This window comes from Etheostoma spectabile, unplaced genomic scaffold (genome assembly GCF_008692095.1).
Source record: "Etheostoma spectabile isolate EspeVRDwgs_2016 unplaced genomic scaffold, UIUC_Espe_1.0 scaffold437, whole genome shotgun sequence".
Taxonomy (NCBI): Eukaryota; Metazoa; Chordata; class Actinopteri; order Perciformes; family Percidae; genus Etheostoma; species Etheostoma spectabile.
In genome coordinates, this window is record NW_022605609.1 from 316317 (window position 1) to 343139 (window position 26823).

The window sequence follows — 26823 nt, forward strand, 5'->3', positions numbered from 1 at the left end:
CCGCCTTCTGATTCAACATGTCACATCGGCCCAGATGACGGCCGACGGCTCCTCCGACCGACGGCAGCCCAGAACACACCGACCAGATCTGAGTCCCTGACCTCTCCAGCCCATCATCAGGTTGGTGGGTCAGAGCCAGGCTCCGGATTTAACCCGGAAGTGGATCGGTTGTGGAGGTAGACCACATGCAGCACGACAACCAAGTCATCTTCTCACCTGACTGCCCCAGTGTCAGGACCGGTGAGACCAGGAAGGAGGTCCTGGAACCAAAACTAGACTCAGGAGGCAGAGAGTAGATTATGTAGGTTTTAAAGAAGGAACAGGAACAGGCAGCCAGGCAGAGAGACTTGGTAAGCAGCGTTAACTAAAAAAAGTTAAAATAAAAACACAGCAAATGTACAAACAGAGCTCAGTCAGATATCCAAAAGGGCAAAAAACAGGAAGAGTTCAGTACCCGGGTTATCAGGTAAAAACACAGGCAGCAGTACAGGCCGGGTCCAGTCAAAACCACAGGTCCTAAAAAGGCTTAGGTCAAAAACGGTAAAGAGGCAACAGGTGAGGGAGAGTGGCAACAGGTGAGGGAGAGTGGCAACAGGTGAGGGAGAGTGGCAACAGGTGAGGGAGAGGGGCAACAGGTGAGGGAGAGAAGCAACAGGTGAGGGAGAGTGGCAACAGGTGAGGGAGAGAGGCAACAGGTGTGACGGTGCAAGCTCTGATGATGACAACTCCCTTGTAGTCAACCAGGAGACAGAATAGATGTAGAACCCGTTAAAAAAGAATATGGTAGCTGGATTTTCCATGTCATCTAAACGTATCACAGCTCCGTGGACCAGCACTAGTAGCATTGCTAGCCCTTCATTGGAGCTGCCATTTCCCATTTGATTATAACTTTGAGTGACGTGTGTATCAGCCAATCTAATTTTGATGTGTAGTGACAGAACGCCCTAGGGGCCCAGCGCTGTGTCGGCGCTAGCCCCCGCTGATGTCATCAAAGCTTGGACCTTTGAGCGGGTTGTGGGTGAACCAGAAGTGAACTAGCTATGGCCGCTGCCTTCACACCTCCTGACGATCCTGTTTCCGAGCTCCTTCATGTGCCTTTTTCAAGGTGATTGTTTGGAGAGAAGAAAGAAATTATTTTAAGAGGAAGACCTACACCTGAGCTGGATGAGCTGCCCAGGCTGGCAAAGGTTTTGTGCGGCACTTCACTGAGGGTAACTACGACCGCTATGACGGGCTAACGGCCAGCACCGAGCGGAACAAGCTATTTTGCTGGCTGTGTTTGCTTTTTAATACCAGACAGAGAACATGGAACACCACAGGTTTTAATATCTTCACCAAGGCAGCTAGCATACATCAGGCATCCGAGCGACACCTCATGATGGTGGTGCATTTGAAGACCTTTGGTGAGTCAAGGGTGGATTTGCAACTGGATGAGCAGCGCAGACGAGAGACAAGCCTGCACAATGAGAGTGAGAAAAAACGGGAACATCTGGAAGAATTCAAAATGATCTCATAAGTGGTGTTGCTGAGGTGCTAAATGATGCCATCAAGAAAGAGATCTACACCACCAAGTTTGTCGCAGTTATGGTGGACGAGACCACAGATTTAAGCAACACTGCACAGCGGTCCTTTGTGCTTCGGTATGTTACTGACACCGGAGTGAAAGAGAGATTTTTAAAGTTTGAGGATGTCCCAGAAAGAAAACGAGCTCAGGATCTAGCAGCTTCAGTACTTGAATACTTGAAGTGTCAGGCAGCTACAACTGCTGTGCGGTGCGTTTGTTGTTTGTTTTTTTTTGTGTGGGGGGGTGCTGACGGTCGTTACTGAAGGCCCTGACTGAAAGCCCACGGTACGCTACTGCAGAGGAACAATATCTCTGGAATCTGGCATTTCTGTTGTAGTAAAGTCATCTTGTGACTTCATCAGCCACAACAAACACAAGAGGGATCCTCGGTCCCCCCCACACTGAGGACTGGACCCAACAGCAGGACAGGAACCAGGCGTCTAAAGGTACTGCAACATGGCAACATTGATTTAACATGAATCTGAAAAAGTGAAAAGAGGAGCTGCAGCAATGTGCAGTACAACAACAATATGGTGTTTTCTGTAAATGAAACCATGTGCACCTATTCTGATATAACGTCTAAATACAGTTATGAAGCTGAAGATGAGCAGAATATGAGCTTTAATAACAACATCCAAGTTGTTCCAGCTTCATGTGATAAGAAACAGGCCGTGCAGTTCTTAGTTGGACCAGGAGGGGGCAGCACACGCGTGTGTATGAAGACAGCATTGAGCCTGTTGGCCAGCATGCTACCATTTTAGGCAACTTTATTTCTAGAACACATTTCAGCAACAAGACAATTCAAAAAGCTTCACATCAAACATTAAAGAGCAATTAAAGACTTTCATGAAAGGAAAACAGGCTCAAATAACAAAAAGATACAAACACAATAGTTAGGTTAAGGTTACAATGCAGCGTTAAAACATAATAAGCATGATTTAATTGGTGGTGGGGACAGGTTTGGGAGGGAGATGGAGGTGGGGGGGGGGGGGGGGGGGGGGTTCTAAGGAACAACTTCTAACTAACTGACTCCAAACATTATAATCAACTACATAAACCAAGGTAGAGACCAGCTGCTAATCCATGTAGTTCTTATCTTTTATTCTAATAATCCTGTAGGACTACAGAGTCAGGACACATGACTTCTAACCAGATTGGGCTCTATGAAGGGAGAGGAACAAGATCTCTGGAATCCAGGTTACTTAGCAACACAGAATAAACAGCTGAGCCATGTTAGAGAATTGGTCTGATTTAACAAAGCTGATCCCAACACTACCCCCCCCCAGAGTTCAGTTGATCTTTTTCTCACAGATCCAGTTCTTTAAATCATCACGACCGTGCACTCTGATCCATTTTCCTTGTTGATCGCAGCATGTTGAAGCGTGCCAGGTATCGTAGTAATCAAATACCTGGCCATCATAATCTTGGGATTCTGGCCAGTACCTGTCAGACGGATAAATCACTTTAAGATTTATTTTATCTGTAAATTATCAAAATATTTCCATAAATCATTTAAGATTAAGCTTTTTAAAGCGATCTTTGTAAATCTTTAACAGCTGCTAATGAGAGGATGAAACCTTGTTCAGTGCCCTACATCTCTGTCTCTCTCTGTATCTGTCTGTCTGTCTCTGTCTGTCTGTCTGTCTCTCGGCCCCTCTGTCTGTCTCTCTCTCTCTATCTATCTCGGTCTCTCTTTCTGTCTCTCTCTCTCTCTCTGTCTCTCTCTCTCTCTCTCTTTCTTTCTTTCTCTATCTGTCTCTCTCTCTCTCTCTCCCTCTGTCTCTCTCTCAGACAGCAGATGTGTTTGCTATTTGAACGACGTGGGAGCTGGACGGTAAAGTTGACAACGACATCAGTCTCAAACCGTCTCTGTCTTCTAACCAACTCGACCATGATGGAAATAAAAAACCTTTAAAATGTCTTACGTTCTTGGCAGCACTGATCCGTCCACCCAATGCCAGATCCATCGTGTCATTTCATTCAGTATACCGATCCAGGACTCCCCATCCTTACTCAGCTCGGTGACAAACTTCTACAAGTGGACGAGAGACATCATGTTCAATCAATGGTTTGTACTCATAAGACAGTTAAGATTTCATCAGAACATATTTTTAAAAGGAAAATGAACATTTCAAGGTAATTTCCTACATCATATTTCCATTAAATGTCTTTTTCTCTGAGATCACTCACTCAGAAACAAACACAGTCACCTGGTCCTCTTTGGAGTTAATGACGACCAGATATGCTCCTCTCTGCTGACAGTCATCTCTGCTGTCCTCCCACTTCTTCTTCTCTTTAGATTTAAAGTAACAACTGCATCCATATCTCGTCCATCCATCAGGACAGATTGTATCTTCATGTCAAACAACAAGATTTAAAAACAGATTTCACACCATTCAGTGTCAAAGTGATACAACTTGGAGTTGTAACTATTGAGTTAACCCTTGTGTTGTCCTCCCATCAATCATGAAAAAAAACGTTTTGGTCACTTTTTTCCAACATTCTTGCCACTGTTTCAATGTCATTGGTGCTTTTATGGTTTTGGTGTTTTTTCCAAAGTTTTTCATATTTTTAAGTTTGACATTTTCAGCTTATTTTGACAGCCAAAAAGTATACAACTGAAAACGGGTCAATGTGACCCAAGGACAACATGAGAGTTAAATATCTTTCTTTCCTCTGTTACGTTTCCCTTTCAGGTGGATTACTCTGTGAATAATTTGAATATCAACTCAGGTTTTTAGGTTTGTAAGGGATCGTCTCTAACAGAAATGTTCACATCATCAGCAAAACAGTTGAACAGCATGAAACAGTTATAATCAACGCTAACTACACAATCAATGTCTATGATGTAAATGTGTATAATACAGGAGTTCACTGGTTTTAACTTTTGTCACCTTCAGTTCTGTTCTTCAGCTGCATTACATCATCCTGTAACTGAGTGTAGTTGTTGCTCAGTTGGTCGTATCTGGTCTGCAGCAAAGTGACTGAAACATAAAATAAGGTGAGCCGTTATTTAGGACAGAAATAACAAGAGATACATAAAGAAAGGTAAAAATAATTTAAAATGAGAATTTGAAGCTACGAAAGAGCAAATATGCTAAATAAATAAAGATCTTTCTTTCCTCTGTTATGATTCCTTTTCAGGATGATAACTCTGAATAATTTGAATACCAACTCAGGTTTTTAGGTGTGTAAGTGTCTAACAGAAATATTCACATCATCAGCAAAACAGTTGAACAGCATTAAACGGTTATAATCAACAGTAACTACACAATCAAGATCTATGATGTAAATGTGTATAATACAGGAGTTCACTGGTTTTTAACTTTTTACCTTCAGTTCTGTTCTTCAGCTGCTTTACTTCATCCTGTAACTGACTGTAGTTGTTGCTCAGTTGGTCGTATCTGGTCTGCAGCAAAGTGACTGAAAGATGAGATAAGGTGAGACGTTATTTGGGACAGAAATAACAGTTACATAAAGAAAGGTAAACAATGAGAATTTCTAACTATGAAAGAGTAAATAGACTAAATAAATATCAGGTGAAAACCCCATCAAAATAAGAAACCGACCAACAACACCAAATCATTCTGCTTTAAACTAAAGAAAGAATTAAGTTATGTATCCTGTGCATAATGAAATATCACTCATTATCAGCATCAAGTGTGAACAAGAACCACATCCTCTGTTTTAGTGCCTGTCTCTTCGAGACCCCTCCTGTAAAAACCCAGTCTGCTCTGATTGGCTCATTTAAAAAATATGGCGCCACTATGCAGACGGTGGTTGTGAAGCCGTGGGCGGAGATCCTCAGAAAGGGGAAGTATATTCTAATGAGCCTGACTGGGACAGAGGAAGAGGAGTCAGATGTGAATAGCTTGTTGAATAGTCTTATTTCCCAGTTGGGGGTTGGTAGCACTCCAGATGCCCAAATGTATATAAGAACTGGAAAAGTATGTTTTTATGACATGTCTCCTTTAAGATATGACAGTTTGTATTAAAACATAAATACTCACAGTAAATAAAGAGTGCAGCCAATATCAGAAGAAAAAACCCTCCCAGAGTCACTGCAGCAGCTTTGAGACGCCTTCTGTTGTTGGCTGCAGGCTTGTTTTGAGTGTGTGGTCCTACGGAGACAAAATACATCCACAACAGGATTTACTATGTCTGAAGTAAGATAATAACAATAAGAATAATGACTCACGAGGCACCAGATTACAGCACCAGGACAACTGATAATGACCCAGAGTTAAAGGTGACCAATGGTGGATTGATTGAGAAATATTATTCAGTATATAATTGTTCTAAAGCCACACGTAAACTGAGATAAACTTCCTCTTTCCACCAATCATCATTTCAGACTTACCGGCTCTTTGTGGCCCGAGATCAGCGTGATGCTCTTCCTCCTCTAAGATCCCCACCTGACTCTCCTCTTCCTCTCCGCTGCTCTCTTGGACGTTTCTTTTATATCTCATATTCAGGCTCAAATGTGGCGCAGCGACATCGTCTGCAGACACCTTGACCAACTGAAAAACTTTCACTGTCCGTCTTTGAGTTGGTCACTCCTTGAAAACAGGAAGTGGCACAAACCACTAAGACAGATGCACATCCTAATACATGTGTTACTGTTAAGCAACAAGTTCCACTTAAAAAATATGACTGAAATTGCAGCATTCATTTAGGAATTGGAATTATAAAACCCTTCAGATAAACTTTATAAAATTATCTTTAAGTAAAGTAAAGTAAAAACATATTCGTGCATTCACCCATCTCTAAAAGAGGAACTATTGTTGGACCAGAGACTTATTTTTGTTCGGTTAGAGGAAGTTAAGCTTTCAGGAAATGGCAGACCCAGAAATGCAGAGTAAGCAGGGCAGTGGTGAGCTTTAAGATTAAATATTACAAAAACAATACATCGCCGGCCAACGGAGACTCTGGGCCACTGCACACTGAACCTACAATCTATTTCGTTTTGGTGCAATCCTGCTGGGAAAAAGTATCAGGCCTACTAATCCAATTCTTAGGCTGCAGCACCATCATTAACAGAATTATAATTCTTGATCTTTTATTTCAAAAGGGTTTACTGCAGTACTGTGGAACTCCTTTTTAATGGCTTGTTAGATCCCGGTAATCCCCTGTTCAAGAGGGTACTGGACCAGCTCTCCGTTTAAAGGGTCCGATCCTCTTAAACCTATGGATATTACCCTTCTAGGTATGACTGAGGATTGTTTAAGCTAACTAGCTAGCTTCTAACTGTCTTCATCCGAGCGTCTACCCTGCTTACTCTGAAACAGCACCTGACTGAATAGCCCCAGAGCCAGATACCACCCCAGCCACGCCCGTTCACGACAGCTCTCTCCTCATTGATCAGGGCACTTGGTTAGTTGCTAGGATATTGTTTAGCGGGCAGGAAAATAGGCCCTAAGGGTAAATTAATTTCAGTGGCTAGAGCAACCTATAAGAACCTTTGAAGATGTTCAAACTCACTACACCTAATTAATTACAACCTTAAAAAGTGAAATAATTCAGTGTCTACTGCTTGTACTTTAAATGCAGTATTTATATATTTTATTGCAGAATAGAGCAAGAGCAAGCATACAACTTAATGATTGAGCATAATATTGATCAATGAATAGATTTCAAAAACACGTATCTGATTTTGTGATATTGAATAAAACTTGATAAAATGATTAAAAATGTAAAACTCCCTTAAAATGATTGACTTGTAAACGCTATCAGCTATACTGGTCAGATCCTAATAATTGATAGGAATGTTGAAGGGCAAAACCTGGATGCGATAGTTGAGCTTGGATGAATTTGGCAATCTTTTTTGTAGAGGTGGGACAGGAGCATGTCACCCTGGCCGGGGGGACCGCGCCCTTTCCTCTGCCCTCGGCTGTGTAATCCGTTAGAATCCTGAAACCTTGTCCAAAGTCTTCAAAATGTCTATAAATCCACAGCCTTTGAGGCAGTTGAACAGAAGAAAGACGTCAGAATCCGAATTACTCCTTCAGCCGGGTTGGCTATGGTGGCTCATGCCTCGCAATTCCACTGAAGAAGTTATCTGAAGTTTTCTTTTACTGTTCTCATGTCCAAATCCCAACTCTTTTATAGTTGAGGATGCAGAGTCTAAAGATCTATTGTCCAGTTCAACGCCCTTGAGAACTGCTGAGGAATAACCCCAATCCCTGCCTGTTTCTGCCCTTTATACAGTTTGACACAAAAACCTAGTTTGCTCCCATCAATGATTCATGCATGTTCCTGCTGCCCACTCTGATTTCCCAACAAGCTGAACATGTCCTAACTTGTTTGTCCATTTGCCCTTTTTCATAGCTCTATCAATCCCTTCTCTCTTATCTCTTAATTATTTCTTAGCATTTAGTTACACAGTTCTTTTGGAAGCTCTCTAGTCTTCAAAATTTTTTAATAGACAATACATATTGTTCAGTTGATCCAACGTTATTTCTGAGAAATACTTCTTCTCAGTTAGTTAATCACAACATTTCTGGAAATTCTTAGTTACCCAATATGTTATTTAGCTCGGAAAAAAGACCCTACGACCCAGGACAGTTACCATGCACCCTTGGAAAGTCCACATGTAACCCATGATACAATCTGGGTGGCGTGATCTCCACTCACTTGACAGGCTCTTACTGGTTGGTGTCCGGGGAACGCTACAAAAACGCTTAAAACATGTTTCAGAGCAATTAAGTTGCAGTCTTTGACTGCTTTGCTACAGTGGCTTTACTAATATGCCAATATTGTGAAGAAAAGTGCCATTTGTGAAAAAGCACACAATGACACAAAGAAACTACTGGGATGTAGAGTATGTCCACGATGGGTGACGTTAGTGATATGAGGACAGATAAGGCAATGTTGTTACGCGTGGAACTAGGTTGAACCCAAATGCAAACAACACGGAAACAGATAGTTTATAGGTTTATTCCAAAGTCCAAGTTAAGGGGTGCAACAGGGAAAAGCCAAGTCCGAAATCCAATGGGAATCCAGGGTACAAAGCATGTGTGGTACCGTGTTTCTGAGGGTCCGTGTCCAATACTGCAAAGATCCAGTGTGGAGAGCAGGAGTGAAGTGTCAGCAGGAGTCTGGTTCACAGAATTGTGGCAGACAAAGAATAATCAGGACAAGCAAATATGACAAAACCTAGGACAACAGGTAGCGTCAGCAGCAAGACTGACATAGTTGTCTTGACTATGATCAGATGAAGTGTAGTAGGTTGACCGGGTATTTGAAGCAGAGGTGATATGAGTAGATGAGCTGCAGCTGGAACCCTGACTCCTGCACACCAGGCATCACTCCTGCAATTAAGGACAGACAGAGAGAGGGGGGGAGAGAGCAGAGACACAGTGCTACCAGCAGCAGACCTAACATACGTAGGCAACATAACTGATAGACAGAGATGGCAAAAGTACTCACTTTCCGTACTTAAGTAGAAGTACAGATACTTGTGTTAAAAAATACTCTGGTAAAAGTGGAAGTACTGATTAAACTTCTTTACTCAAGTAAAAGTAACAAAGTACAGGCTTAGAAATTTACTTAAAGTATAAAAGTAAAAGTAGCTTTGCGAAAGCTACCTGGACCACTCAAATGTTACTAGAGAGACGCTGAGGGACTTCAGTGGACATGGAGGACATGTCTTTATATGGAAATGGCTACATTTTAAATGGATGTCTGCCAAAAGGCCTAAAACATAACATATATGATTATTATGACAGAAACTGGGACTCCAGGTTAATAAGATTCTGACTTATTAGCAAGATATGAATTCAGTTGTGATTCTGTGAGAATTCACAGATCCAGTTTCTATTTTTAATCTTCCCCCTAACATAAAAATGAATCTACATTCATGTGTGTGGTCAAATACGGCTGGAAATAAAATAAAGGATTAAAATATGAATGATTAAACAGACATTAACGGAGAAGTTCCCCAGCACATTGGACAGGAGTCCTTCTTGATGCTACTGTCTCAAACATCTCTCTCAGATAAGGTTGAGGATGATGGGAATGTCTTGCTGTTTTCTTCATTTTCAATCATGTCGCCCTCATACTACTATGTGCTAACGTTAACACCATCTGTACTACTATGTGCTAACGTTAGCACCATCCATACTACTATGTGCTAACGTTAACACCATCCATACTACTATGTGCTAACGTTAGCGCCATCAAGCCTCAATGATTTGCTGTGAATTAATGCAGAATGCAGAATCTGTTGAGTTGTCTTAGTCGTGCGTCAAATGCAACGTACAGTAGATATATTCCCATCCATTTAGATTGAATATGGTATTGATGACGTAAACAATAATAACGATAACTCCAGTGAAATTATGTGAAAGTTGAGAACTAGATTAGGACTGGATTAAAGCTGATTCTGGTTTCCAACTTCACCCCAGGTGTGTCTGTTAAAACAGACGGAGACAACTTCTCTCTAGCTAAGTTTCCATCCACTTGTCAACTGAATTACAGTATCTAAAGTTCAGTCAAAAAAAAAAAAACTCATGCGAATAAAGCTGGTGAAACTGTTGATGCTTCATTAAGACCAACGTGCAACCTAGCTAACAGGTAAAGAACACACCAGAACCACTAGCTAACAGGTGAAGAACACACCAGAACCACTAGCTAACTTACTTTAAATGTGAAGAACTATAGACCAACAACAGTCTTAAGTGAACTGACAACATGAGTTACAGTGGTGTGAAAAAGTGTTTGCCCCCTTCCTCATTTCCTGTTCCTTTGCATGTTTGTCAAACATAAGTGTTTCGGAACATCAAACCAATTTAAACAATAATTCAATTCAATTCAATTCAATTTTATTTATAGTATCAATTCATAACAAGAGTTAGTCAAGGACAACACAAGTAAACACAAAAGGCAATTTGTAAATGAAGGTGTTTATTATTAAAGGTGAAAAAAAATCCAAACCATCATGGCCCTGTGTGAAAAATTGATTGCCCCCCTTGTTAAAACATACTATAACTGTGGTTGTCCACACCTGAGTTCAATTTCTCTAGCCACACCCAGGCCTGATTATTGTCCCCCCTGTTCACAATCAAGGCATCACTTAAATAGGAGCTGCTTGACACAGTAAGGTCCACCAGAAGATCCTTAAAAGCTACACACCATGCCGAGACCCAAAGAAATTCAGGAACAAATGATAAAGAAAGTAATTGAGAGCTATCAGTCTGGAAAGGGTTATAAAGCCATTTCCAAAGCTTTGGGAATCCAGCGAACCACAGTGAGAGCCATAATCCACAAATGGCGAAGACATGGAACGGTGGTGAACCTTCCCAGGAGTGGCGGGCCCAAAATTACCCCAAGAGCGCAGCGACGACTCATCCAAGAGGTCACAAAAGACCCCACAACAACGTCCAAAGAACTGCAGGCCTCACTTGCCTCAGTTAAGGTCAGCGTTCATGCCTCCAACATCAGGAAAAGACTGGGCAAAAATGGCCTGCATGGCAGAGTTCCAAGGAGAAAACCACTGCTGAGCAAAAAGAACATCAAAGCTCGTCTCAATTTCTCCACAACACATCTTGATGATCCCCAAGACTTTTGGGACAAAATTCTGTGGACCGATGAGACAAAAGTGGAACTCTTTGGAAGGTGTGTGTCCAAGTATATCTGGCGTAGAAGGAACACTGCATTTCATGAAAAGAACATTATACCAACAGTAAAATATGGTGGTGGTAGTGTGATGGTCTGGGGCTGTTTTGCTGCTTCAGGACCTGGAAGACTGGCCGTGATAAAAGGAACTATGAATTCTGCTGTCTACCAAGAGATCCTGAAGGAGAATGTCCGACCATCTGTTCGTGTACTCAAGCTGAAACGAACTTGGGTTCTGCAGCAGGACAATGATCCTAAACACACCAGCAAGTCCACCACCGAATGGCTGAAGAAAAACAAAATGAAGACTTTGGAGTGGCCTAGCCAAAGTCCTGACCTGAATCCTATTTAGATGTTGTGGTATGACTTTAAAAAGGCCGTTCATGCTCGAAAACCCTCTAATGTAACTGAATTAGGACAATTCTGCAAAGATGAGTGGGCCAAAATTCCTCCAGGACGCTGTAAAAGCCTCATTGCACGTTATCGCAAACGCTTGGTTGCAGTTGTTGCTGCTAAGGGGGGCCCAACCAGTTATTAGGTTTAGGGGGCAATCACTTTTTCACACAGGGCCATGATGGTTTGGATTTTTTTTCACCTTTATTAATAAACACCTTCATTTACAAATTGCATTTTGTGTTTACTTGTGTTGTCCTTGACTATTGTTTAAATTGGTTTGATGTTCCGAAACACTTAAGTGTGACAAACATGCAAAGGAACAGGAAATGAGGAAGGGGGCAAACACTTTTTCACACTACTGTATACGACTTACAGTTCTCAAAGACGCACACACACAATCTCAGCTGGTTATCCTCGGGACAGCTAGTCTCCTTTTCATTTCTCTCACTTTTTTCTCCGTGTGGCGTGCGCACCCGCTCGCGGTGTGTGCCGCGTGTCTGCGCTATTGTCCGACATAACCTCTTGTAAAAACTAAAGTAACGAGTCAATTTTGTAAAATGTAAGGTGTAGAAAGTACCGATATTTGTGTTGAAATGTAAGGAGTAGAAGTAAAAAGTCGCCACAAAAATAAATAGTAAAGTAAATTAAAAATATCAGAAAAATCTACTAGAGTACAGTAACAAAGTATTTGTACTTCGTTAGACTGGGAAGAAAAACATACCGCTCAAATACGTAGGCTACTATCTGGAAATAATATTGCATCTAATCCTAACCCAACTATATATAGTTAGGGCATCTAACAATAACCCAGCTATATATAGTTAGAGCATCTAACAATAACCCAGCTATATATAGTTAGGGCATCTAACAATAACCCAACTATATGTAGTTGGGGCCTCAATATCTTCTCAAGATGTAACTTTAACTCCCTGTGAAAGAATATAGCTTCACTAGCTGGATCTTAGTAACAGCACATATCACACACACACACACACACACCTTATTACTGAATAATTTGATGTATTTAAATAAAACATAATTACTCCTTTTCAGTGATTTTCTTAATTTCAGTCAGGACACTGCATTGTCCAATATTTGGATTTATTTAGTGAAACCCTTTATAAACTATAAGTGCAGTTGTGTAAAACTGAAGAATGTATAAATAGCCTTTATTCACACCTTGGTTAAAGGTTTTCACACCCCACACTCAGCCACACACACACACACACACACACACACACACACACACACACACACACACACACACACACACACACACACTCACACACACACACACACACACACACACACACACACACACACACCTAAACTAACTAAAACTTTTTAATATTTAATTAAGTTGCAATGACATTTTAAGAAATAAAAAGAATATCCTGCTTTGGAACAAGTTATTGAACATCAGTCTGTTAATCCATGATTCAAATAATAATAATAATATAATAATAATATAATAATAATAATAATAATATATAGAATAAAATATAAATAAATATCAGAACAAATATTTAAATAATTTCCAGGATGGGAAACAAAATGTTCAACTGCTTAAATAATGCTAAATGTTTGCTGAAATGTAAATGAAGCAATTGTGCAGGTTGCCCTTAGTGCAGTAGTGTGGTGTCTAAAGTCTCATCCAGTGAGTTACACCAACATAGGAGTTGCCCTGGTGATTGGTGTATAAATACAAAAACAAACTTTTTGACATTTTTTGAGACTTTTGGACGTTTCAGAGCTCAGAACATCTCAGGTGAACTAAACTTCATCTGTAGGTTGCAGCAGAGGAGGCTACCTGCTCTTCTGGTCGTCCTCTGATTGGATGAAACTGGTCTACTGTCAACGTTTCACTTCCCTCTCTTAACTCAGTAACCGTGACAACAGACAGGCATCACTGCTGAACCATGACAACAGACGGGTTTCAGGACTAAAGATAAAAAGTTGAACTGCCGCTCTTTCACTGCAGTGTCAATCTCTTTTTATTTTAAAACTTAACATTCAGAGTTTTAACGTTCATAATACACTGTGTGCACATTTACTAGGCAAGTGAGTATTTTTGACAGTTTCGTCATTTTCATGCATATATTCCAATTCCAAGCTATAGAAACTTAAATGCTAATTTGATAATCCAGAAATTCAACCTACCTGGAGTGTCCAGAAGTACAAGGTGTTCAGTGGTCAGAGACATGGCCCAGGTAAGAAAGGCTAAAACACCACCCCTTATGCTACGTTCACACCGCCAGCGACTTGAGCTGCAAAAAAGCTCTGGCCGCCCCGCCGAGGACGCTTGTCAAAAAGTACGGGGAAGCTTGGTGACGCTTTAGCCGCTCTGACGTGGCGGCGTTTTCTGTTCGACCGGGAGAAGCGCACGCAGCCACGGCCATACACTGACACTAGAAACCTTTATAAATTACATATATAATGACAGAAGTTGTATTAATTGGTCGCAACGGAGTCTGTTAGTAGCTAGCTCGCTCGTTAGCCGCTGAGCCGTAGCGGCGTGCAGGCAGAGCAAGCAGCCGCCGGACCAACCTAGGGACCCGTGCCGGACTTCACTGTGAGCAGATGTGACCGGCAGGTAGCGTTAACTTGTGCCTATGTACAAACAACGTTATATTATAAACGAAAGGTAACCCAGCAACGGCGATTATGAGCTTGTCCTCAGAATTAATCTTTTGGTAGGAACGAAAGATTACATCGTATGTTTCTCCAGGATCAGCCAGCGTGAAGGACGTCTATATTCCGATTGGCGGCTGGAGTTAGCCGCTGCTTGCCGCTGGACCGCGTCATAGCTCATTACCATAAAGTTGAAAAATTTCAACTTTCTGATTGACGCTCAACACGCTCAAAACGCCCGACAGATTTGCCGCTTCTTGCAGCTAAGAGAAGCCGGCTTCCATTGAAAATGAATGACTTCCGGTAACTTTAGACGCTCAAGTCGGTGGCGGTGTGAACGTACAGTTAACAAGACTCATAAGTTGAAACGTCAAGACTGGGCCAAGGAATATATCTGAATACTTATTTTCAAAGGTTTTATTGACTGATGAAATGAGAGTGACTCTTGATGAACCAGATGGATGGGCCCGTGGCTGGATCTCTAATGGGCACAGAGCTCCACTTTGATTCAGACGCCAGCAAGGGGGAGTCGGGGTACTGGTATGGGCTGCTTTTATTAAAAAGGCCATGATTTTTATGCAGGACAATAATCCATCACATGCATCCAAGTATTCGACTGCGTGGCTAGCCAACAAAGGCCTTAAAGACGACAGAATAATGACATGGCACCCTTCTTCACCTGACCTAAACCCCATTAAGAACTTGTGGGCCCTTCTTAAACGTGAGATTTACAGTGAGGGAAGACAATACACCTCTTGAACAGCATTTGGGAGGCTGTGGTTGCTGCTGCACAAAAAGTTGATCATCAACAGATCAAGAAACCAACAGATTCCAGGGATGGAAGGCTCATTAAAGTTACTGGAAAGAAGGGTGGCTATATTGGTCACTGAATATTTCTTGAAATGTTAATAGTTTATTTTTACTTTTATTCTTACTCTAAGAAATTAAAATAAACAATTGAAATGGGAAAATTTTAGTTTTTCCATTTAGTTGCCTAACAATTCTGCACACAGGTATTCTCCTGACAAAGCCAAAACTCACTTTTCCTTTGTTTAATATTCTGATTTGAGGTTTATTAACATTTCTGATTGACTGATAGCAATGCACTTGTTACAGTACAAATCAATAAATTATCAGGAATAGAACTTGCCTAATAATTTTGCACACAGGAGCATTGATAGCACTCACAAGACCAAGGAAATGTCATCTTTGTGAACACGGTGATTGTGCAAGACCAAGCCCTCCACAAAACTGTGAAGGACAGCCGACAATCTAGACAATCTAGACAAACTAGACAAACTAGACAATCTAGATTGACTTAAGCAGTGCAGTGCTAATGATGCTCTGGAAAAACACAGACTTTTAGCTTTTGTTGACTTTGATAGGACTTTTTTGCAGTCGTATTCGCAACTTTAAATGTTTTTTGGTTCTATCAAACAAGTGGGGTATAAAGGAAAAGTAAGGAAGCCAAATTAATTGTTTGACAAAGAATGTGTTTGAAATAGTTAAAAGTAATTTAAACGTTGTGGACATCCTAACAATAAAAATAAAGGTATTTGGCTAAAGATACTTGGTTAAAAGACAAGGAAACATACAGTTTGAAAATAAAATACCAACAGTTTGTTTTGGTACAACATATCTAGTTGTGTGGCTACAATGATACCTGATAATAATTCTTTACTAGAACAATACGGCTTAACTAATGATTAGGAAATAAATTGAATTTTGTACTATAAAAGAATATTTTGTATTGCATTTGGGTAAAATATGACTTTGGCTAAAAATATACTGACTCTTATCATTTAATTTAAAATGGTGGGTATTTATTTTGATTACATTTGTTAAAATTGGAATAGTTTATAATAGCAGTAATGCGTTTATCTGAGTTAAATGTGAATCATTTTGTTTATTTAATTTGGCTATCAACTCAGATAATTCGTATTTGTCGTCTCTCTTTTGAGGTGTTTGACCCATTTACTGCCCACCAAGGAATGGTTAATAAAAGACAAACAACTGATCCCATGGCTGTTTATTGAGTGAAATCCAGTTAAACTCTTCATGTGGAGGGACTGTCCTTTTCAAGTGGGGAATTGCACAAGAAATACATCAGAACTTGACAGTGAAAAACCGCTTCAAGACTGGAGAAGTGAGACACGTGTCCATAGAGACAAATAAAGACTGTTTCCGCCCTGCTGTCGTGATTACAATGGTTGATTCGTTACTAGTGGAGCAGCTTAAGACCGCAAGGACATCAGCGAAGCGTCAGTTTTCCCGTCTGGCCAATAATGTGCCAAGAATGCATACAATGATATCAGAAGAGGAGCTCAGAGACATTTTTAAGAAGCTCACTGCAGAAGCTGGCGAAGTCCTGGAAGCCAACGATGATGTAGAGGAGCAATGTATTGTGGAAAACTCTGATGCAGAGGAGTTGAGTGTGCAGCAAAAGAGGGACTTGTTCAAACAGCCAATGAGTGTGAGATAAAACTGCAAGAGCTAAAGGACCTCATACAAAAGACATTGTGGGCCAATTTCGGGGAATATGATCTGTCGCAAGCAATTACAACAGCAGAGTTGCAAGCAGAAAACGTGGGAGCTGTGGACCCAAGTAAAAACCCAGATGCATATCTCTTTATGATCGGGCAACTAGAGAAACTTGTGAAGGCTGCGAAGGAGGTACATAAACATTGGAAGTGCTGGGCCCCCCCCAGCAGAGCAACAACAGTTCCAGTCGTATCAAAGGCCTTGAAACTATCCTGCCAAAACTCACAATAAGACAAGCAGACTTTATAGGGGCACACGTCAGAGGAGAAACCAGCAGATAAGTACTACTTCAACCAGTTGTGTACCAGCAATTAAATTGAAGCCAGCTGCCCTCCCAAAGTTTTCTGGCATCCGCCGAGAGTTTCACCGGTGGAAAAAGATTGGGAAGCGCTCCAGATGCAGGGAGAACCTACTGGATCCAAAGAGATTAAAAAGTTCCATCTTCTCGACAGTGTGGATGAGAAGACAATACGAGACCTCCGTCTTACAACTTACATAACTGCTGAGGAGGTTTTCCGGGTTTTGGAGAACTGCTTTGGAAATAAGAAAGAAAGTGGTTTTGTCAAATGAAACAATCCGAATGTATGAACTTAAAGTTGTTTTGTGTAACAAGATTATTCATTAGTGTTTTAATTGGGTTAACGCTGAAGCCTTCAAGAGTTGGTACAAATATATCATGGTACCATATATGGTGTTCTTGGGATGGTCCACATCATTCTTCTTCCTCCAAACACGGTTAGGGGAATTAGGACCAAAAAGTTAATTCTGGTCTCATCTGACCACATGACGTCCTCCCATGACTCCTCTGGATCCTTCAGATGGTCGTTGGCAGACTTAAGACGGGCCTGGACCTGGTCTGGTTTAAGCAGGGGAACCTTCCGGGCCATGCAGGATTTAAACCATGACGTCTTAGTGTCTTACCAACAGTAACCTTGGAAACGGTGGTCCCAGCTCTTTCCAGGTCCTGTACCAGCTCCTCCCGTGTAGTTCTGGGCTGGTTTCTCCCCTTTCTTAGGATCATTGAGACCCCACGAGGTGAGATCCTGCATGGAGTCCCAGTCCGAGGGAGACTGACAGTCATGTTTAGCTTCTTCCATTTTCTAATGATGTCTCCAACAGTGGACCTGTCTTCACCAAGCTGCTTGGACATGTCCCCGTAGTCCTGTCCAGCCTTGTGGAGGTCGCTAGTGTCTTTGAACAGCTCTCTGGTCTTGGCCATGTTAGTAGTTGGATTCTTACTGATTGTATGGGGTGGACAGATGTTTTTTTGCAGCTAACGACCTCAAACAGGTGCATCTAATTTAGGATAATAAATGGAGTGGAGGGTCTTTGAGGGTCAGAATTTAAGCTGATAGACAGTTGCTCAAATACTTATTTGCCTCGGTATCATGCAAATAAAGAGTTAAACATTCATACATTGTGATTTCTGGATGTTTTTTTTTGATTATGTCTCTCACAGTGGACATGCACTTACGAGGACAATTTCAGACCCTCCATGATTTCTAAGTGGGAGAACTCGCAAAACAGCAGGGTGTTAAACACTTATTTTCCTCACTGTATGTCGTTATTTTTCCCTCTTGGTTTTCTCTTGTTATGACCAATGATGCTTTAGGGCTTGTTAATGTGATTTATTTCCTTTTGTTAAACATGTTTATAACATGAATTATTACACTAAGGTAACAGCTTGTCTCCGTAGGAAATAACTTCAATCTTATTTTACATGGCAGATGTATCGTTGATTCAAACTGTTGGGCAGTGAGGTTGAAAACTTAAAACAATTAAACAGAATTGTGAAATATTCTGCCTCATGTTATGAGCAGAACTTAACTATCTTTTGGGGAACAAATAAGGAGATGGTGGTGCAAAGTTCTCCTGGAAAACTTTCCAATGACGTAAGTGTCTATAAATTATTAAGGCTTCACTTTATATTTTAACATCAATTGTTTTCATTTCATTTCATATATTTATTATACAGGAAAGTTACACTACATTACAATATAAAAACGGGCCTGACTCAGTTAAAAACTGTTTTCAGCAGGTTCTTGTTCTGCAGAAACATAAAAACATGGTACAGCACGTCGGGATAAACATTAATACAAGACATCGATACAGAAAAATAGATTTTGACAACTGAAAACCACAATACAGTTACATAAGGACAAAGACATTTATACAAAACATGTTCCTTGAGAGGAAATGAGACACAGACCAGTATGATTGTTATAGTTGTAGTCATTGTCTCAATGATCATCATATTACATGTGTTGTGTAATGCATGGATATAATTTACTCACATAACTCTAAACTTAAAAATAAATGCCATGTTTTTTTCATTCATTCATGTATTTATTACACAGGAAAGTTAGAAAAAGTAACATTACATTTCAATATAAAAACGGGCCTGACTCAATTTAAAACTGGTTTTCAGCAGGTTCCTGTTCTGCAGAAACATAAATGGGGGTACAGCACGTCAGGACAAACATTAATACAAGACATCGATATGGAAAATAGATTTTGACAACTGAAAACCACAATACAGTTACATAAGGACAAAGACATTTATACAAACATGTTCCTTGAGAGGAAATGAGACACAGACCAGTATGATTGTTATAGTTGTAGTCATTATTCTGATAACACCCATGCACTCTACAAGAAGGGCCAGAGTCGCCTCCATCTGCTGAGGAGACTCAGGTCCTTTGGAGTGTGCAGGGATCTCCTCAGGACCTTTTATGACTCTGTGGTGGCCTCTTCCATCCTTTATGCTGTGGTCTGCTGGAGGGGGGGTAGCTCGGACCGGGACAGGAGCAGACTCAATAGACTGATCAGGAGAGCGAGCTCTGTCCTGGACTGTCCTCTGGACCCCATAGAGGAAGTGGGGGAGAGACGGATGTTAGCCAAGCTGACATCCATCATGGACAACACCTCTCACCCCCTACACAACACTGTGGGGTTCCCTGAGCAGCTCCTTCAGCAGCAGACTGATGCCCCCCCCTCCCCCCCACCACATGACACTGGGGGTTCCCTGAGCAGCTCCTTCAGCAGCAGACTGATGCCCCCCCCTCCCCCCCACCACATGACACTGGGGGTTCCCTGAGCAGCTCCTTCAGCACCAGACTGATGCCCCCCCCCTCCCCCCCACCACATGACACTGGGGTTCCCTGAGCAGCTCCTTCAGCACCAGACTGATGCCCCCCCCTCCCCCCCACCACATGACACTGGGGTTCCCTGAGCAGCTCCTTCAGCACCAGACTGATACCCCCCCGTGTAAGAAGGAGAGGTACCGCAGGTCTCTGTCAGACTCTACAACACCTGCACTACCTGATAATGTTGTAGTTTCTGTTCCTTTTTCATCTACTCCACAGACTTTCTGTAAATCTTTATTATCTGTATTTTCCCATTACAAGTATTTACTTTTTCAATATTATTTATGGTCACAGGTAAATATAATTTATATAATGTCTACCTACTTTTGCTTTACTACTCTAATTACAAATTCAATTTCATTTTAACGTCACTTACACCGCAATATTGTTTCTTATACTATGGCAACTGCACTTTACAAAACCTTTATTTGACGAGAGTTATTGCTGTTATTATATATATACACATATTATACATTATATAATATATATGATATATTTATAGCCTTGTGATCCTGTAATTTTGATAACATTAAGAAAGAATCAGGTTTCAATTGATTATGATAAATACACATTAAAATATTCTCCTTTTTTCATCATTTAATATATTATTGATGTAATTTAATGTTTTGTGTGTCAATATTGTATTTCGTAATTAGTAAAACCAAGATTAAGTTTATTATGTTTAAATCGCTGCATTTCGCCACATCCATTAAGGTTTCTTGTCCCTCTTCGTACACCGTATTAAACGAGTTGGGTAGTGGGCGGTTGGAGACTGGGCGGGGTTAAACGTTGAGGGGCGGGGCTAAATGTTTAACCACGCCCACATTGAGGTCTGCGGGTCTGCAGTCAGGGGTACATGTGTTGGCCAGCATGTTCACATCTTATGCAACTTTATTCTAGAACACATTTCAGCAACAAGACAATTCAAAAAGCTTTACATCAACATTAAAGAGCAATTAAAGACTTTCATGAAAGGAAAACAGGCTCAAATAACAAAAAGATACAAACACAATAGTTAGGTTAAGGTTACAGCGCAGCGTTAAAATAATAATAATAATGATGATCTAATTGGCTGTGGGGATGGTCTGGGAGGGAGATGGAGAGGGGGGGGGGGTATTTCTAAGGAACAACTTGTAACTAACTGACTCCAAACGTTATAATCAACTACATAAACCAAGGTAGAGACCAGCTGCTAATCCATGTTGTTCTTATCTTTTATTGTAATAATCCTGTAGGACTACAGAGTCAGGACACATGACTTCTAACCAGATTGGGCTCTATGAAGGGAGAGGAACAAGATCTCTGGAATCCAGGTTACTTAGCAACACAGAATAAACAGCTGAGCCCATGTTGGAGAATTGGTCTGATTTAACAAAGCTGATCCAAACACTACCCCCCCCATCCATCATCAAAGAGTTTAGATAATCTATTTCTCACAGATCCAGTTCGTAGTATCAGAATAAGCTCTACCCTGTGTCCATTGTCCTTGTTGATCGCAGCATGCTGCAGCGTACCGGTAACCATCATAGCGAGGCAGTCCTGGTCCCCAGAACCTGTCAGACAAATAAAATGTTCTTTTATCAAACAGCTGAAACTGCTGATTGTTGTTAATTTGAAAGAAACTGTTAAAATTCATTTTAAAAATGTATATTATCTGTTAATAATCACATTATTTCAATAACTGATTTAAGATTGAGCTTTGAAATCAATGTAACCTGAAACAGCTGCTAATGAAAGAAGGAAACCTCTGTGTGACTGAATTGTGATGAAAACCAAACACCTTTAAAATGTCTCACTTCTCTGTCAGCGGTGATCCGTCCACCCATCTCCATTCCCATCCTCCTGGTCCCCATACATACCGTAGACCAATCCAGGACTCTCCTCCGTTACTCAGCTCAGAGACAAACTTCTAGAAGTGGACGAGAGACAACAATCATTTCTCTGTTCCCAGTTCAGCATTTCTGTTGTAGTAAAGTCATCTTGTGACTTCATCAGCCCCAACAACACAAGAGGGATCCTCGGTCCCCCCACACTGAGGACTGGACCCAACAGCAGGACAGGAACCACACATTAGTAACGGAGGAAAGAGAAGAAAGACATTAGAATCAGCAGAGAAACAGAGAACATGAGGAAGTTCACCGTTAGAGATCAACACAGCAACATTAACACTAACATTTTCCTTTCTCTTCATATTTACATATTTCCATTAATGTCTTTTTCTCTGAGATCACTCACTCAGAAGCAAACACACTCACCTGTTCCTCTTCGTTGTCAATGACGACCAGATCTGATCCTCTCTGCTGACAGTCATCTCTGCTGTCCTCCCAAACCTTCTTCTCTTTAGATTTAAAGTAACAACTGCATCCATATCTCGTCCATCCATCAGGACAGACTTTAGCTTCATGTCAAACAACAAGATTTAAAAACAGATTTCACACCATTCAGTGTCAAAGTGATACGACTTGGAGTTGTAACTATTGAGTTAACCCTTGTGTTGTCCTCCCATCAATCATGAAAAAAACGTTTTGTTCACTTTGTTTCAACATTTATCACTTTTTCCAACATTTTTGCCACTGTTTCAATGTAATGGGTGCTTTTTCATGTTTTTAAGTTTTGACATTTTCAGCTTATTTTGATGGCCCATTTTTTTGTGACAACTTTTTTTTTTTTTTTCTTTACTGAAAACGGGTCAATGTGACCAAAGGACAACATGAGGGTTTTCCCTTTCAGGAGGATTACTCTGAATAATTTGAATATCAACTCAGGTGTTAACCCTCTGGGCCCTGAGGCCATTTTTACAGTTTAATTTCCGTCTGGTTTTATTTATATAAAGCTTGTAAAACATCAACCCTGTTGTCTACAGTCAAGATATGAACATCATTTTTTTTAGGACAAACTGGGTTATTAGAATATTTGGGTTGCAGTGAGGTCACTTACATGTTAAAAATGGTTGTAGGGCCTTAAAGATAAATAACTAAATAATAAATAAATAATAAATAAATAAATGATCTTCCAGATATGTATTGATATCACAGACATATAAGTAAAACCTCTAAAACACTTCTCATATGTCCTGGGAGTCACACTGTGAAGAAATAATCATCATAACTTATACAGTTGACAAAAACATGCCTTTTTTTTCTCCAAAAAAGTCAAGACGTTTTGCTCTCATGACATTTACTTATGCCAATAATAACATAATAATGTCATATTTGTTGATATTACACCCACAGCAGTGTTATACAAGCAAATATGTGTCTAAATATTGCATTATTTTGCCTTCAATAGAGTATATAGGCATTTTTGTCCCCTCTGGCCTTCCATACAAGAGGGGTGCTTTTATCTCCCATATATGGGCATGTACTTCTTGAAACAATAGACAGGACAGACAGAGAGAGAGACGGAGGAGCGAACCAGCGGCAGAAATGAGCCAAAACGCGATGAATTATGGATAAAAGTGGATTAATCTTGGATATAACAGTATGGATTTAAAGCCCAAGAGGCTGAAGTTCCAGGCTGGATAGAAAACCCCTGTAGAGGCTAGAAAGACCCGGAAAAGACCGCCGTAAAGCCGAAAGCGTCAGGATTCAAACGAAACCGAAAGTGAGTAAATCGCTTGTATGGTTCAAAAGTTATAAAACTATGAATCAGAGGTACTTTTACACTCGTGGGCGAGTGTCTCGGGCTCAGAGGGTTAAGGTTTGTAAGTGACCGTCTCTAACAGAAATAGTCACATCATCAGCAAAACAGTTAAAATCAACGTCTATGATGTAAATGTGTATAATACAGGAGTTTACTGGTTTTAAACTTTTCTCACCTTCAGTTCTGTTCTTCAGCTGCTTTTCTTCATCCTTTAACTGAGTGTAGTTGTTGCTCAGTTGGTCGTATCTGGTCTGCAGCAAAGTGACTGAAATATAAGATAAGGTGAGCCGTTATTTAGGACAGAAATAACAGTTACATAAAGAAAGGAAAACAATCTAAAATGAGAATTTGAAGCTATGAAAGATCACATAGACTAAATAAATAAAGATCTTTCTTTCCTCTGTTACGTTTCCCTTTCAGGAGGATTACTCTGTGAATAATTTGAATATCAACCCAGGTTTTTAGGTGTGTAAATGACCGTCTCTAACAGAAATATTCACATCATCGGCAAAACAGTTGAACAGCATGAAACAGTTATAATCAACGCTAACTACACAATCAAGGTCTATGATGTAAATGTGTATAATACAGGAGGTTACTGGTTTTAACTTTTGTCACCTTCAGTTCTGTTCTTCAGCTGCTTTACTTCATCGTGTAACTGACTGTGATTTACACTCAGTTTTATTCTGTAACTGACTGTAGAGACGTCTTGAAATAAACAGCCATAGATGCAAGTAAGACATCATGAGATTATTATATTATAATAATATTATGTTCATTATTTATTCATTATTGGGGTTCAACTTTTCTCACCTTCAGTTCTGTCCTTCAGCTGATTTACTTCATCCTGTAACTGAGTGTAGTTGTTGCTCAGTTGGTCGTATCTGGTCTGCAGCAAAGTGACTGAAAAATAAGATAAGCCTTATATAGGATAGAAATAACAACAGTTACATAAGGAAAGGTAATCAATAATATAAAATGAGAATTTCAAACTATGAAAGAGCAAATAGACTAAATAAATATCAGGTGAAACCCCATCAAAATAAGAACCGACCAACAACACCAAATCATTCTTCTTTAAACTAAAGAAAGAATTAAGTTATGTATCCTGTGCATAATGAAATATCACTCATTATCATCATCAAGTGTGAACAAGAACCACATCCTCTGTTTTAAACTGTCTCTTCAAGACTCCTCCTGTAAAAACCAAGTCTGCTCTGATTGGCTCATTTAAAAAATATGGCGCCACTATGCAGACGGTGGTTGTGAAGCCGTGGGCGGAGATCCTCAGAAAGGGGAAGTATATTCTAATGAGCCTGACTGGGACAGAGGAGGAGGAGTCAGATGTGAATAGCTTGTTGAATAGTCTTATTTCCCAGTTGGTGGGTTGGTAGACCTCCAGATGCCCAAATGTAGATAAGAACTGGAAAAGCATGTTTTTATGACATGTCTCCTTTAAGATATGACAGTTTGTATTAAAACATAAATACTCACAGTAAATGAAGAGTGCAGCCAATATCAGAAGATAAAACCCTCCCAGAGTCACTGCAGCAGCTTTGAGACGCCTTCTGTTGTTGGCTGCAGGCTTGTTTTGAGTGTGTGGTCCTACGGAGACAAAATACATCCACAACAGGAGTTATTATTTTGGAAGTAAGATTATAACAATAAGAATAATGACTCACAAGGCACCAGATTACAGCACCAGGACACCTGATAATGACCCAGAGTTAAAGGTGACCAATGGTGGATTGATTGAGAAATATTATTCAGTATGTAATTGTTCTAAAGCCACACGTAAACTGAGATAAACTTCCTCTTTCCACCATCATCATTTCAGACTTACCGGCTCTTTGTGGCCCGAGATCAGCGTGATGCTCTTCCTCCTCTAAGATCCCCACCTGACTCTCCTCTTCCTCTCCGCTGGTCTCTTGGACATTTCTTTTATATCTCATATTCAGGCTCAAATGTGGCGCAGCGACATTTTCTGCAGACCTCTTGACCAACTGAAAAACTTTCACTGTCCGTCTTTGAGTTGGTCACTCCTTGAAAACAGGAAGTGGCACAAACCACTAAGACAGATGCACATCCTAATACATGTGTTACTGTTAAGCAACAAGTTCCACTTAAAAATATGACTCAAATTGCAGCATTCATTTAGGAATTGGAATTATAAAACCCTTCAGATAAACTTTATAAAATTATCTTTAAGTAAAGTAAAGTAAAAACATATTCGTGCATTCACCCATCTCTAAAAGAGGAACTATTGTTGGACCAGAGACTTATTTTTGTTCTGTTAGAGGAAGTTAAGCTTTCAGGAAATGGCAGACCCAGAAATGCAGAGTAAGCAGGGCAGTGGTGAGCTTTAAGATTAAATATTACAAAAACAATACATCGCCGGCCAACGGAGACTCTGGGCCACTGCACACTGAACCTACAATCTATTTCGTTTTGGTGCAATCCTGCTGGGAAAAAGTACTAGGCCTACTAATCCTATTCTGAATTATAATTCATGATCTTTTATTTCAAAGGGTTTACTGCAGTACTGTGGAACTCTTAAATGGCTTGTTAGATCCCGGTAATCCCCTGTTTAGGAGGGTACTGGACCAGCTCTCCGTTCAAAGGGTCCGATCCTTCTTAAACCTATGGATATTACCCTTCTAGGTATGACTGAGGATTGTTTAAGCTGGTGTTGAAGAGATTCTCCTAGCTCCTAACTGTCTCCATCCGAGCGTCTACCCTGCTTACTCTGAAACAGCACCTGACTGAATAGCCCCAGACCCAGATACCACCTCAGCCGCGCCCGTTCACGACAGCTCTCTCCTCATTGATCAGGGCACTTGGTTAGTTGCTAGGATATTGTTTAGCGGGCAGGAAAATAGGCCCTAAGGTAAATTAATTTCAGTGGCTAGAGCAACCTATAAGAACCTTTAAGATGTTAAACTCACTACACCCCATTAATTGCAACCTTTAGTGAAATAATTCAATGTCTACTGCTTGTACTTTAAATGCAGTATTTATATATTTTATTGTAGTATAGAGCAAGAGCAAGCATACAACTTAAGGATTGAGCATAAATTGATCAATGAATAGAATTCAAAAACACGCATCTGATTTTGTGATATTGAATAAAACTTGATAAAATGATTACAAATGTAAAACTCCCTTAAAATGATTGACTTGTAAACGCTATCAGCTATACTGGTCAGTTCCTAATAATTGATAGGAATGTTGAAGGGCAAAACCTGGATGCGATAGTTGAGCTTGGATGAATTTGGCAATCTTCTTTTT

At 40.5% G+C, this 26823-nt stretch overlaps 1 protein-coding gene across 3 annotated transcripts; it reads right to left on the reverse strand.

The window, feature by feature from the left end:
• Positions 1-2379: 2379 nt before the first annotated feature.
• On the reverse strand, positions 2380-26823 carry LOC116686685 (CD209 antigen-like protein E). 3 transcript variants are annotated; one of them, XM_032511721.1, is made up of 10 exons: positions 26778-26823; positions 25379-25577; positions 25030-25140; positions 24349-24438; positions 23711-23800; positions 4898-4987; positions 4459-4548; positions 3775-3917; positions 3490-3596; positions 2380-3007 (listed from the first exon to the last, which is right to left on the reverse strand). In XM_032511721.1, the coding sequence occupies exons 2-10, from the start codon at positions 25485-25487 to the stop codon at positions 2854-2856; spliced, it is 984 nt and encodes a 327-aa protein (XP_032367612.1). In that variant the 5' UTR covers positions 25488-25577; positions 26778-26823; the 3' UTR covers positions 2380-2853. The 3 variants fall into 3 exon arrangements, with proteins under 3 accessions (XP_032367612.1, XP_032367614.1, XP_032367613.1); XM_032511723.1 differs by lacking the exons at positions 23711-23800; positions 24349-24438; positions 25030-25140; positions 25379-25577; positions 26778-26823 and adding exons at positions 5575-5685; positions 5925-6123; positions 7347-7679; XM_032511722.1 differs by lacking the exons at positions 23711-23800; positions 24349-24438; positions 25030-25140; positions 25379-25577; positions 26778-26823 and adding exons at positions 5575-5685; positions 5925-7680.